The 15764-nt window shown below is 38.4% G+C and overlaps 1 protein-coding gene across 10 annotated transcripts in view; it reads right to left on the reverse strand.

The window, feature by feature from the left end:
- Positions 1–15764, reverse strand: part of LOC143038666 (prominin-1-like) — a 289849-nt gene that overhangs the window by 4954 nt on the left and 269131 nt on the right. For 6 of the 10 annotated variants that reach the window (XM_076208179.1, XM_076208177.1, XM_076208182.1 and 3 more), the window contains 2 exons: positions 13294–13395; positions 10852–11085 (listed from right to left, as the gene is read on the reverse strand). The exons of 2 other annotated variants lie outside the window; for them this stretch is intronic. In XM_076208179.1, coding sequence (XP_076064294.1) covers positions 10854–11085; positions 13294–13395 — 334 coding nt within the window. In that variant the 3' untranslated portion in view covers positions 10852–10853. The remainder of the gene's footprint in view (positions 1–10851; positions 11086–13293; positions 13396–15764) is intronic. 2 more of the 10 variants (XM_076208184.1, XM_076208185.1) reach the window with 2 other exon arrangements.

Below are 15764 nucleotides of genomic sequence, written 5' to 3' on the forward strand. Positions count from 1 at the left end.
AGAGCCCCTTAGCTCATATGGCCTAATTAATGGGTAATGTATTTTTACTTAGTCATAGTATACAGTTAGAGCTGTGCACATGGGGTCCCACCTTTTTTTTCTCTCCGCTTATCAAACTTTGCTCAAATTCATTTGTTGTTGGCCTGGATTATTTCTTCTAACTTGATCCGCAAATTGATGTGGAAAGCTATGCTTTCTTGCATCTTTTAATTTATATGCCTTTAATTTCTCTCCCCCGCCCCCATGATATCTTGTTTTTTAATCCCAAAGTAACATATCCTCAGTCCCCCTCCCCCTTTTTTTTTCTTTCTTTCTTTCTTTATCTGTTCAAAACATCACCATAAAGTCTCTCATTCTTCTCCCAATGTGGACAGATCCAGTTTTGCCAATCTCTCATGTTTGATCAGCCAGGCTGGGCATCATTCTATTTGCCATCCCCTGTAATCTATTCTCCTTATGTTTTCCTATTGATGTGAGGACAACAATACTGCTCCACATTACAGGCTGTAGCACCTTATCTGTTTTTTCCATTATTCTATTTGCATGAGTTTCCAGCATCTGATCATCTCCGATTAAAATGGCTTGGCCTTTGCTTCTGTGATTATTTCACCTCCCATTTCATAACTTTGTGATTTTTCTTTCCTCTGGCCTACCTCCAAGGTTTTGCAATTCTTTATGTTGAACTTCTTCCACCACTCCATTCCAGACTCCATCCACAGACCTAATCTAAGTCCTCCTGTACCAATTTACAATCCTCTTCAAATTTCACTCTTTTCGTGATCTTGGCATCATCAGTAAAAAAGTTTGCATAAATACCTATTCCATTCATCATAGTACAAATGTCTATCTATATATACCACAGACTTCTTCCCCCTTATAAGAGAAGTTACGTATAATGAAAGGGCCTTTCCCCCTTATAATGGAGGGCAGTTGAGCCAAAGCACACACCTGCCCTACACCTGTCCCACAACCATCCAAGCCCATGAAATAATACCAACACAGAATAGGCCTGGGCAAAGAAACAACCTACCCCAGAGGCAACTATTACAATGCAATGAACATCCAAGCCATACTGGAAAACAAAATATTTCTCGAGTGATTTATGTGCCAACCTGTGGCTGTTGCTGGTTATCTAGTAGCCATGCATCTCCTGCAAGAAATATCTGGAGCAAGTGATTGTTTGTGCATATAATATGGGGCAATTTAATGTCGGAAATAACCCATGGGAAAATGGGACCATATGAGCATAGTTCTTCCTATATACTACAACAAGGTAAATACACACACACACAAAATAAGATAAAAGAAGAAGAAAAAAAAAAAAAATTGAAATCTTCCTGGAAATCTATACAGATGGAAAAGTACATGCCAAAGATGATTGGGGAAAGGGGAGGGGAAGGAGAGAGGGAGAGGGAGAGGTGTGGAGGAAGAAAGAGAAAGAGGAGTTTAATAAAAGATATGCTACAGAAAAACAAAAATATAATAATTGGAAGAGGTAAAGGTAGATAGAGAATGAGGTAGAGAAAGGGAGAGATGAGAGGAGAGGAGAGGAGAGAGAAGAGGAGAAAGAGAAAAAAGAATTTGAAAAAGGTGTAACTGATGTGTAAAGATGAACCTAAGATGTTCTACAGATTTGTGATTGGTAAAATGAAGTATAGAGAAGGAACAAATTCAACATTTAAGGTGTAATACTGAGAAAAAAAAAAAAAAAAAAGTTGAAATAACAAATAAGTTTCCAATTGGTATTCACCAGGGAAGAGGATTTTGAGGGAGGAAAGGGTGAAGAAAACAAAGAAAACAACACAAAAAAGTGGAAGTACATAAGTGGCTAAACTTGAAGTGGAAAAGGCCTCTTGGTCAGATGGGTTTTCAAATTCGATACTGAAAGTGTAGGAAATAATCAGTGGATCAAATAACCAATTGATACATCTTCCCTGCAAGAGGTGAAAGTGCCTTTGGAATGAAAATGTGCCAATGTGGTACCAATATTCAAAGGAGAAATGAGGGAGTATGTAATAAACTTCAGATTGATTTCTTTGATCTATATGATAACCAAAATGACAAATAATTTTTTTAAAATATGTGCATGGGGGAGAATTTTTGTTGACAATCAATTTAGATTCAAAAAAAGGAAACACATGTGTAATCAACTTACTCTTTATTTGAAAGTGATTGATATGCTGCATTAGACTGTTGGTTGGAATGTGTATACCAGAATTTTGAACAGGCTTTATACAAGGTGCTGAACTAAAGATTAACATGGAACTTAAAAAACTTTGAAAGTCTTAATTTGCCCCAGACTGGAGGGAAAAAGAAAATGGGAGAATACAAAGCAACCAAAATGATCCATGACTGGTTGATAAAACATACAAGACTAATAAACCTGGGACTTCATTTTGGAGGACAATAGAGGTGTTAGGAATCGGGCTTTCCATATAGACACACCAATATGTGGAACAAGTTGGATAATACAATCCAGGCTAACAACATATATGAATCTAAGGTAAAATTTGACAAATGGAAATCTAGAGATGGTGCCCCATGACCACAATTCTGACCCAGTACACAAGTAAACACACACACGCACACACACACACAAAGACAGGAGAGACTTGTAAGTTGCTGTGGATTGTAAAAGTGACATTTCATTAAATGGATGAGAACATGACAAAAAATACAAAGTCTGAAGTGTCCCAGACTGGAACATGCAGTACTACTGCTGTCATCACTACACCTAAAGAAATATAAAAGAAAAACAGAGTGAAAACAAAGGACAGCAACCAAGATGATCCCATGCATAAATAAGACATTTGAAGAAAGGAAGAACTGGGACTCTCCATACTGAAAGATCAAAGAGAGAGGCAATATGATAATGATACTTAAATCAGAGAGAGAGGGAGAGAGAGGGAGGGAGGGAGAGAGAGAGAGAGAGAGAGGGAGAGAGAGGGAGGGAGAGAGAGAGAGAGAGAAAGAGAGAGAAAGAGAGAGAGAGAAAGAGAGAGAGAGTCAGCAAACCTACTGGTATGGGAGGAAAGAGTAATGTGATGTCACAGATAAAAGTTGACTAAGCAAGGTTGCTTTAAAGAATTTCAGGAAGTCTAGGTTTCCACATAGATGTGTGGATTTGTGGAACAAATTAGATTGACATACAATCTAGGCCAACGACAAACTGTTTGATAAGTCTGATAAAGGGAGGCAAAGACAGTAAACTATGACCACTTTTGTAACCCTATATACTACAATTCAGTAAATACACACAGAAATGGGAAAGGGACAAAAGTGTGAGATACAGAAGTTTGTGCTCATCTATTTGTTCTACATCACAGATAGATCTCAAAATACCTTATACTGACATTTCTACTACACTTTGGCTGCTACCTTATCATGCTGCTTCATTTTACATTGGTGTTACTTAAGATAATGTTCCGGTTTTGCTAGCAACCTGCTCCATTTAACTTTTTAATGTTCTATCTTAAAAATTACTTTTTAAAATCTTTTTGGACAGTTTTATTTATTTATTTATTTTTTTTTTTTTTGTGTTTGTATCAGACTCTGGCAATCTCTACTTGAAGGATATACTTTTTCCTACAAATTCCTTTTCTTTGGTACCTCTGAATAGCATCATCCATCTTTCCACTCTCTTTGCATTACCCTATCTTCCCTCTCTTCCAATGCTGTCAATCCTTGAGCTCTCCATCTTCAAAAACAGGTCTTTCAGATTACTCGTCTTATAATGGCACTTTCAACTGATATTTTGTGTAGGTTCACAAACCCATGGCACCACAGTAGCTGGAATCAATCCTTAGGTTCTCCCATAGATTTCTCTGGGAAGAAACTTTGATGTGGGATAGTTTCTATCACAAGCTTAAGGTATTAGGGGGGAGGAAAGCAATCACTGGATGGCAGTCCTCCTTGGAAGTGTTGACTACTTTTTAAGATGGATGGCAGGAAATCCTCTGATGTCCATCTTTTTGAACCATCATTAGTAGGTACTCATCAGTGATCCCTGCAGACTTACTACTGCAGTATATTGAGGGCAACAAGAAATTTGTATTTCTCCTCATCAAACTAAGTAAAATGCATCATTTTGACTTGTCATGAATAATTTCTATGGGAATGTGTAATCATCAACACTTGATCCAGTATTTTCTATTTCACCACTTCCTAATCCATATTTCTGTATATTAATTTATTACTCTGCATCACCTTTTACTTAATCACTTCTTGTTTAAATACAGATGGGGTTCCACAAGTTTTTATTGTTTTTCTTTTCAGTGATTTGAGTATATGTTCAAATCACCGAAAAGAAAAACAATAAAAACTTGTGGAGATGTTTAAAGAAAATGGAGAAAAGTGGGAAGTGAGCCAGCTGTTGTTTGCGGACGACACTGCGCTTGCAGCAGGATCAGAGGAAGGATTGAGGAAGTTGGTGACAGAGTTTGGGAGAGTGCGTGAAAGAAGAAAGTTGAAGATAAATGTGGATAAAAGTAAGGTGATGAGATGTACATGGGGTGAACGTGGCAGCAGACTGAAAGTGAGCATTAAGGGAGAGTGACTGGAGGAAGTGGATAGTTTTAGATACTTGGGTGCAAATGTGGCAGGAAAGGGAGGAGTGGAGGTGGAGGTAGAATGTAGATTGAGAGAAGCGAGTAAATGTCTTGGTGGATTAAAAAGTGTAATGAGGAATAGACATTTGGGAATGGAGGCTAAGAGGAGATTGTATGAAGGAGTGATTGTGTCAACAGCACTGTATGCCTACAACTTGCAATAATAACTTCGTGTGAAGGTTTTAAAATAGTTTTCTATAGCTTAATCTTAACCTTCAACAAGTGACAATTTACAATTTTTTCTTGTTCCTACAACTTTATTCAGCTGAGGGAAGAGTAACACACACACATAAATATATATATATTATATATACATATATATACACATATACACACACACACGCATATATATCCATATATACATATATCCAATTTCCTGCTAGGTCTCCCCCTCAGACAAATTAAGTGGGTTATAAAGATACATAATAACATGGTTAGAATAAACCAGCTCCAGCTGACAGGCCCTCCTTCCCCTCATGCAGAAAAGGAGAAGGGCGAAATCCCTTCAGGCTGTATCAATTTATTTCTCATTCATACTCTCTCACACCCCCATCCCCTACCCAACCCCACTCATGCATCACAGCATCATCCATACACAACCCTTCTCCATTCACCCCTATCTTCTGTCCTCTTCCATCCTTCCTCAACAGACATTCCCCTCTTTCCCAATGCCATCTCATCCTAGAACGCCCCCTCACGTTCATTCCTTCCACCTCTGCCTTCTACACCTCTTTTACTAATCTTTCTTCACTCATTCTTTCCACGTGTCCAAACCATCTTAATACTTTCATCAACCCTATATCCCAACTCCCTTACCACCCCTGTTCTCCTCACCTCCTTTCTCAATCTATCTAGCCTAGTAACACCCTATCATACTTCTCAGACACCTCATCTCAAATACAATCAAACTCCTTCTCTCTTTCTCTGTTCCATGTTTCTGCCCCATACAGTGCTGTCGGCACAATCACTCCTTCATATAACCTCCTCTTAGCACCCATTCCCAGATCTCTAATTCTCATTACATTTTTTTAATCCACCAAGGCATTTACTCGCTTCTCTTAATCTACATTCTACCTCCACCTCCACCCTTTCCTGCCACATTCGCACCCAAGTATCTAAAACTATCCACCTCCTCTAGTCTCTCTCCCTACTCACTTCCTGTCTGCTGCCACTCTTTCCCCTTGTACATCTCATCACCTTACTTTTACCAACATTTATCTTCAACTTCCTTCTTTCACACACTCTCCCAAACTCTGTCACCAACTTCTTCAATCCCTCCTCTGATCCTGCTACAAGCGCTGTGTCGTCAGCAATCAACAACTGGCTTATTTCCCACTTTTCTCATTTTCTTTAACCATATCCAATCCCTGACCCACTACCCTTGCATTCACCACTTGCACCACCCCATGTATAAATTGAATAGCCAGGGTGACATAACACATCCCTGACAAAGTTCCACCTTTACCTCAAACCATTCACTCTCACCATTTCTAATCCTAACACAAACTCTACTACTCTCATAAAAATTCTTGCCTGCTCTTAACAGCTTTCCTCCTATCCCATATATCTGCAAAACCTCCGACAGTACCTTCCTGTCTACCCTGTTGTAAGCCTTTTCCAGATCCATAAAAGCCCAAAATACATCCTTACCTTTTCCTATAGCTTTCTCACATATCTGTCTTACCACAAAAATCTGATCTACACAACCCCTACCTGTCCTAAACCCATATTCTTCCTCACCAATTACTCCCTCTGTTCCTCTACTAATCCTCTCAATCAGGACCCATTAGCCTTCCCAACTACACTAACAAGCTGATCCCTCTGAAACTACTACACTCACACTTGTCCCCCTTTCCCTTTTAAAGTGGAACTATACAGGCACTCCTCCATTCCTCCGGCACTCTACCCTCTCTTAAGCAAACATTAAAAAACCTCACCAGCGAGTCCACTACCGTACCTCCCTTTTTTAGACACTCCGCATCTAACCCAGGTGCCTTACCTACTCTTATCGTTTTTATAACTGCTTTCACATTATCTTTCCTTACTTTCCCTCCATTTTCCTCACTCATCACAGTCATTTTCTAAGCGCTTCCCACTACAACTACCTTTCCCTCCCTGTCTTCCTTCATATTTAGCAAATCCCTAAAATATTCTGCTCACCTTCCTCTTACTGCATCTCTTCCATTATCATCTCTCCATCTGTACCTTTTACCTTTTCTTCTCTACTTGATTCACCTCCTCTTCCTCTCTTAATTTCCTTCCAAAACATTTTCTAAATTTTCAATCATACTCTGAATTAGGAAGAATGTACCTCAATGTGTTTGAGATGAACAAGTGTAACTAGGATGGATAGAATGAGAAATGGACAAGTATGGTGCACAGTGAAGATGGAAAAGACCTGGAAGATGGGAGAGGTCAAAGAATGCCATGTTTATGAAGAAGTGGGGGTAAACCAGCTTCAGCCGGTGCTTCAGCTGTTGGGTCTTACTGTACAAGTGCTGTCTTGCTGCATTGCTTACAATCATGGTAGTTCATGGAAGGCAGGAATGGTCTTTCATCCACAAAGAGCCAAGATAATAAGGAAAACATATGGGAGTGGGATGGGTAAGGTGAGTGGGTACATGCCTTGGCTGTCTATCTCCCTTAAGAGAAATAGATACATGGGAAGGGGAATAAAAGAAGCAATTTGGGAACAGTAGTGAGAATCTAGCAAAAGAGGGTGTACGGAATAAATGTTTGTAGTAATATGGGCAAGACAATTTTTGGCAAAGAGCTGGAGTGTCTCTTGAACTCTCATAGATGAGGAGAAGGCATATGTCAGGATGGACAGAGAAGCATTATGCGTGTTGCAGATGTATAGAATAGAAGAAAGTCTAATGGTGGTCAACATTTTTTACAAAAGTAGTAGGGTATCTCAAGAAGCCAAGAAATGTCTAAAAGGGAAACGAATGGGTGTGGGACGGGTGGAAAATGGGTCTGTGTTTTGTCTAGCTTCCATTACAATAGGGAAGAAGCCTTTTGGTACATAGACAGACAGAGGGGCATGTGATAGTCAGGCAAGGAGAGTTAAATGCTTGAGGTGAACAAGGGGTTGGGCCTGGGGTGCATGATGTTGCCATGGCTGTGAAATGTTTACGTGGATCATGTACTATGGGAGGTAATCACAAAAGTGGTAGTAGGAGTTTTGGAGTTGGTGAGAGAGTATTGTGGGATGCGAGCCAAATGTTTGCAGAATAACACTGGACTCATAGTTGATTCCGAGGAGACTGAAGCAGTTGGTGACTGAATTTACAGTTATGCAAAAGGAGAACTTTAATAGTACATGTGGACAAAGTTTTGAGATGTACCAGGAGTGATGAGATTGGCAAGAGTGAAGGGCAAGAGGGTGGAGGAAGTAAAGAGTTTCAAGTATTTGGACATGTGGTGGTGAACAGGAGTGGATAAGGAGGTGAAATGCCGAGTACTGGAGGCAACATAATATGTGGGGAGAATGAAACGTCATGATAAATAGGAATCATGGGATGAATGCAAATAAAATATTGTAAGAAACAATTGTTGCCCAAGGAACTGTATGGAAAAGACCTGAAATTCAAAGTAGGATTTTTTTTTTTTTTTTTTTTTTTTTTTTTTTTTTTTTATGGACATTGTGAGAACATGGGGGATGAAGCAGTGATGGTACTGAGAAAATGTAGTAGAACAAAAAGTGTTGAGATGCTTTAGGCATATGGGAAGAAAGACCAAAGAAAAATACCTGCAAAAATAGTGTGAACAGCATAAACAGGAGGGAACTAGAAAGGAAGACCATGAATGAGGTGGATAGATGAGCAAGGAGGTACTGGATGTACAAGGAATATCTGTGGAGCAGGGTAAAGAAAGACTAAATGACAGGACTGAATAGGAGCAGCTTGATGATAGATGAAAGGATGTTACAGCCTGAAAAGATGCTTTCATCAGCTCCATAATTTTTATTTTGGAATAAATGAGGCGAGTCAACACATAACAAAGTGGTGGGTTTGAAACAGCTTCTGCAGTTGGTTCCTCCATTCTCCCCTTGGTCCTCTCACCATAGACATAACCCTTGTTCTCCACATTTAGCAGATCATCCCTCTGAAACTACTACATTCATACTCTTAATTCCATTCCCCTTGTCTATCTATATATCAAGGGCTTCTTCCTCAGAGACAGGACTGCTCAGCCAAACAGCCTAGGGAATGTTATCATCATCATCATCCCCTTATAAGGGAGGTGGCTAAGTCAAAGGCACAAACCCACTCCCACCCACTTCACTCTCATCCACCACCCTCATTTCCCTCTCATCTTAGTTCCCTGTACAGCAGAATGATAGATGCATTCCAGGACACTTCTTTTAGACACTCCACTTCACTAGAACTACTCGACCCAGTGTGACATTCCACATAGCCATCCAACCCAGGTGCCTTTCCAGCTTTCTTCTCTTTCAATACTATCATATCCTATAGCTTTATTTCCACTCCTGAATCATTTTCCTGGCATCTCCCACTGCCAAAACCAAAGCCTTCCTACCCTTCTTTACATTGAAGAACCACTTGAAATACTTTACTCATCTATCTTATTCTTACAGCTTCCACTTCCATTAACAACTGGCCCATCTGCTCCCTTTTATCTTTTCTTCTCCACTCAATTTGTCCGCAACTTTTTCACTTTCTTCCTATCTACATACCAAGAGCTTTTTCCCCCTTATAGGGGAGGTGGCCAAGTCAAAGGCATGTACCCATTCCCACTCATTCCACTTCCATCCATCACCACCCTTTCCTCCCTCTCATCTTAGCTTTTCATAAATTCTTATCAAAAAATTTGCTTTACTTTATATCCACTCTTCTCTTGATCTCTCTCATTTCATTTTATTTCCACTTCTTTACCCTGAACCCCCAATATATATATACATTTTTTTTCAACCTTTCCTAACATGTATGCTTCTGTACCACTACTCTCACCTTTTCATTTACTACTTTTCCTATAGTTCCAACCCATTTCAACTGACACACACTGTTTTTGTATTTTAATAATTTTTCTTTGAAACATATCCATTCCCCCTCCTCCGACATCCTCTTTATCTTTCAATGGATTCTGTATCTTCCTATGAAAACCAGAACTAGATTAAGGGAACTTTGTGGGAAAGACCAAGAATGAGGTGAATGGATGGGGTGAGGGGGGGGATGGTTGTAAGAGGAATATCAGTCAACCAAGGAAGAGAATGCAAAAGATAGGAGTGGTTGTAAATAATAATAATAATAATAATAATAATAATAATTTAGAGGAAAAAAAAAAAAAAAAAAAAAAAAAAAAACCATGGCCTGATGGGATGTTGTTTATATTTCTGAAATGGATTAGGGGTAGAGTTGCCATTTAATGAAGTGGTGGGGGTAAACCAGCTCTGGCTGTCAGGCCCTGCTGTAGAAGTGCTATCTTGCTGCATTGCCCAAGCAGTATGGAGTGAGATATGCATGATCTCTCATCCACTAGGTGCTAAGGTAGGAGAGAAAATGAGTAGGATTTGAAGGGTGTAGGGTGGGTGTGACTTATCCACCCCTATCATAAGGGAGAAAAGACCTTTTGGTATGTACACATGTATAACTAGATCAAATCCAATATATGTCATATGTTTTTGGTGATATTCCTGTACAACTGTCTTGATAAAATTCTGGAACCCTACATTGTTTTCAATTTAACTTGCCAAAGGCTCCTATTGTACACTCTTTCCAAAATGTGGTTGTATACAAGAAAATTATCCTTAGTAATTTATAAACCCACTATTTTTTTCTGGTCAACTGTCCATAAAAATATACAAAGTCATCTGTCAATCATGTCAAGAAGCTTAAAGAAAAGCAGAGCAAAATTGTCTACTCTGACGTACAGATAGTGAATGAAGCAGGAAAGGCTACTGGCTTATGCCTGTGCATGCATCAAATATCAAAAGGTAGCTACTTCTGGTATGGTTACAAGTTTTAGTATATTACACGTTGCTTGTAAGAGATTAAGACTTGAGACAGTTGATCAGTGCATTAATAATCAGAACATTATCTCAACAACAATATGGAGTTCAAGCAACTAATAGTTAGGACTGGCCAGGCCAAGGGCATTTTTGCATTTGATCCACAAGACATAGATGACATAATGCACTATAATGTTCAACACCAAGGAGTGCTGGTGGCCATACGCTGGGCTGGACTGATTCAAACTTTGTGTAAGGACAAATATCCTTCACCTCTACGCATCGTATTCATCCCGCGAATAGGCAGGCGAAATCTTCCAGCCACCCAGGTTGATGGTACGTTGAGATGAGGAATTCCATGGGGTTGGGCCATTCAGGTAGTTGGTGGGGCCTTGTGGGCCTGAGTTGGCTGCTGGAGGTGGGTTGGCAACAGATGGGGGGGGAGGATGGGCTTGATAACCCCCCACACTACCTAGCCCAGGAGGAGGGCTGGGATAATACTGCGGCCTGTAATACACCAACACAGCCACCGCCTCAAAACTCTGTCACCAACTTTGTTACTGTCCCGTGTTTGCAAAGCCCACAATGAACAGGGATAACAAAGCCAAACCTGGACACCCTTGTGGCTGGAAACTAATAGGGTTTCAAGCAACACTGTGTGGAAGTCTCGACTCTGTTAACTTTCCGTCACATTGTGAAAGTTGTGTATCGAGGCAGTGTAGAATGGTGTATCAATGTCCAAAATAAACTTAGTAGCCAAAGAGAAAATTGACATGAGGACTTCTGGATGTTCTTTACACATGAAAATCTAAATCCATAAAATTCAATCTCCTATTTCAGAGATGATGTACAACTGATTCATTGCATTTCAACTGATGTCCTCATGTAATCATGCTCTAATTCATCTTTATGAACACACTTCTAGAAAAGTACATTAGTGATGTCAAGTTCTACAATCTACCATCTTCATGCAAAAATAGATTAAAAAAAATAATAAGAATAAAATAAATAAATAAATAAATAAAAATAAATTAATATATCAGAATGAAAATCATAAGATATAAATTTTATGGAATGACAATCATCCATGGAATATCAGTTTCTAAAATGGGGGAAAATAAAAATAAAACCAACCTAGGTTTTTGTACCATCATAAAATAAAAGAGCACAGAAAAATAAATAAATAAACATATATATTATATATACATATACTATATATATATATATATAATATATACATACATATATATCATATATACATACATATCATATATACATAATATATACACACATATATATCATATATACATACATTTATATCATATATACATAATATATATATACATAATATATACACACATATATATATATATATATATATATATATATATATATATATATATAAATACACACACACACACACTCTTCTCATCAGACATCACTGCACCAATGATGGAGCCAGAGAACTTGGATCACTAATGTCATAAATATTTCTAAACGAAATTCTAAATTTTCACCATCAAGATTGAGCTCTGAAACACTCACACAGTTAACAGAATTAGTAATTTACTAAAACCCTAATCACTTTTAGGTAGCTACAAGATTAGTAATGCTGAAAAAATATTTTAGATGTTTAATAATCAGTCATTAAGCTTTGCTAGTATATATGCCACTAAAACTTGATGATTATTGTTATTCTGTGCAAGAGATAGAGAGAGATGAAGATGTACAAACAAAACAAGGAAGTGCAACACCACATAACGTCAACCGTCACGTCAGTAGGAAACAAGTCAACTAAAAGAGAAAGGTTGACAAGACAAAACCAAGAGAAAAACATACACATGTATGAGACTGACTTTAATGGTTGAGAACTCTCCAGCTGCCACCACAACCTTTCCCTCCAGTTTGGTATGAACGTCTTAAGAGTGAGTCATGTACATGACAGCAAAGTTACATCTGTCTTTACCTCAATGCTGTACACGGAGAATGAGACTACCCAGTTCTAAATGCAAACAAAAGACTACAGCTATACATATACACACACGCACACGCTCACACAACTATATCAATATGGCACAGATGCCTTACTTCTTTCCATCTATTCAAAAAATCTTGCAAGACATCAAAATAAAAATATCAAAAAGAACTATAAAGCAAATTGATACAAACCAGCCAGTACATTCAGAAATTAGCTTTCAACCATGATACATATGCAATCTCATCCAAATACACAAAATAAACATGTTTCATTAATTGTTGCACTTAAGATTTTAATGATGTTGAATCCTCTTACCTTTGAATTACTAGACTAGGTATGTAAAACAAACACACAACTGAATTTAAAATAGCCTTATGAATGCAGTTAATTAAAACTCAAAATATTACTAAAAGGCAGGACTTTATATTATTTAAAAGGGGTCAACAAAGTAATAAGCATACAAGCAATCTTATAATATTTACCCATAAAAAAAGCTCCCAAACCAAAAATTAAAAAGTCATTTGTGCTTTCTTCAAACAAAACTAGAAAAAAATCACTTCTTGAAAGATCTGAACTGAAATCCTTAAACTAGAGAGAGAGAAAGTGAGAAAGAGAGAAAGAGAAAATAAACAAATAATTAAACAAATAAACAAGTAAAATAAAAAAAAATGGCCACACAAAACACTCACCTCCCACAACACACACCTTTCATAGCTCTGACTCACTGAGGCACTTACCCTGGTCCTGGATAGTAGTAAGGCGGAGGTCGTTCATACTCTGGCGACAGGCTAGGCTGGCTGGTGTAACGAGGGGGACCGCCCGTTGGGGGGTAATCCCAGCTGGCGTGGAGGGGAAGCAACATGCAACATTCATTACTGTGTAGCCATACTGCTTCTGTGTACTCGTCTTGTTGCACCATTCACGTCTAAGCATTCAATGCTTGAGTTTGGCCTAAATCTTTGTATACAATTTTGCTCAACCACTACTAAAAAAAGGTTGTGTACAAGGTCTCTCAACTTTGACCGATTCTTGCATTTGTAAGCAGGAAAATGCAAGCTGAACTAAGTTGAAAAGATTTATAGTTCCTCTTCAATGCGAGGAAAGAACACGTCTTGCATTTCAAGGTGAAAAAGTTTAGGCCAATCCCACTAATCAAATTTTAAATTGCCATCAACATGTGCTCTAGTCTTGCCACAAACATTTCTTCTTTAATGTGATCCAGCAATATATACATAAACAACTCTCTAAGCTCTAGTAAAAGTGATTTACCTTTCACATACAAGGAGGGTATGTACCATGTGTTAATTTTGGTACCTTAGGGTAGTGTGCCTTCCCAACTTGAAGGAATGGTTATAATGACATATTTGAGATAGGCACACATAACATTATGTACTTCATGCTCTGAATGAATATTTTATAACTGTTTCAGAGAGGGGATTTTTTCCCCAAAAAAATAATTTAAAAAATGGGGGAGGGAGGGAACTTTTTTTTATACAACTTTTTCAAACTATACATTCCAATATTTGTGACACTCCAGAAAGCCTTGCACATAGTTCATATGTTTCAACTTAAATAGTTTGTGTATACTCGTATTGTGATGCACTCTTCCCTAGTTTGTGAGCTATTTCTGCACAGAAAATTAAAGATACAGTTGCTAAAAATAGCAAAATTATTAAGCAGAGACTATGTTAAACCAGGTCCTGGCCTGCTTTCTTGACAAGACAAAATATATCTCGCTAGTCTGTACTAACATGGAGGGCTAAACACCGACTCCTATTAGGGATTTAATAATACTAAGAGCCCTTAAACCATCAAGCAACATTATATTACAGCCCATTTCTCTACCAATGAATTAATTTTAATCCTCTACACTTTATGAAAATAATGCTTGCAGCTGTATACCAAATCGGAGAGTATGTTGAAGCAAAGTCATTGCAAACAAGTCTACCATGCCAAACAGCAAACATGAATGCAACATTTCATTTCTGAAGTAAATCATAAATGTACGGTTGTCACCCCTATAATGCTGTTTCTGATAATGTGGTTTCCATTAGCCACAATTTGATATGGACAAAAATTAAGAACTACAATAGTTTTATGCATAGTCCAAATTACCCCATGGCTTCCAGGTAAGGCTAAGGCCATCAAGCAGGTCCAAATGTTACTAAAGAAATACAGTGTTGTTGTCTTGGGATTGTTAGTGTAGGGCATTGTAGAACAAGGTGCTCTGTGTCTTCTATTGGTGGTTGCATCTTAGGTAGTTTGATTCTGTGACCAGGCCTATTCTGTATTCATATGTTTTTAATCCTGGATGTTGTCCTGAAAGCATGTGGTTTTTAACGTCACTAAAGGGGTGTTGATGGGGTACTGAGTTTGGTGCTTTGTTTTGGAGACCTTGTTGAGTGATCCGAGTGTGAATGTGCTTCTGTGTGGACATAAAGGTGCTGGTCCTATCCCCAGATGCACCACAAGACTGGAAGAGGTGACAAAGGATGGAAGAAGAAATGCTACAATATCAGTGAACCATGAATCCCCTCTCAGAGATGATGCCACCTTCCAGATGGCTTTTTGAAGCAGGGAATATAAAGTAACATACCCTTAGTACTCTTTCCAGTGGCAGGATTCAAATAACATCCACTCCAACCTTGTACCCATGGAGCAATGCTCTAAACCATGCAGCCAGTACATGCCTATATACACATACATCAAAGTGTCTTGCTGCATTGCTTCTGACCTGGGCAATGGGCAGGAAACTGGGATGACACTTCATCCACAAGAAACTAAAATAAGAGGGAAACAAGGATGGTAGATACGAGTGGACTGGGAGAGAGTGTATGCATGTATTGACTTGGCTAGCTCCCTTGTAAGGTGGAAGAATCCTTTGGTATATATACATCATTTGTCATGTTAGATTTTACAATCTCTACTCAAAGAAATAATAATGCATTTATACTGCTGCTGTCCCTCCTTAATGCTGGCCTCTGGAACCTGTCCTTTACCACTTCTATGAATACCTCTTCCTGATCCTGGTGTTTTGTGTATGCTGTGTGTATTTACCTAGTTGTATTTACCTAGTTGTAATATATGGGTGGGGAGCTATGCTCGTGGTGACCCATTTTTGTATCTCTCCGCATCAAGTTATATCTTAAAATCTTGTATAGTGTTTGAACATACTGTTTTGTTGTCTAATTTGTTCCATGTATTAATC

The sequence above is a fragment of the Oratosquilla oratoria genome, chromosome 24, assembly GCF_046742065.1.
Source record: "Oratosquilla oratoria isolate Oo_2021 chromosome 24, ASM4674206v1, whole genome shotgun sequence".
Taxonomy (NCBI): domain Eukaryota; kingdom Metazoa; phylum Arthropoda; class Malacostraca; order Stomatopoda; family Squillidae; genus Oratosquilla; species Oratosquilla oratoria.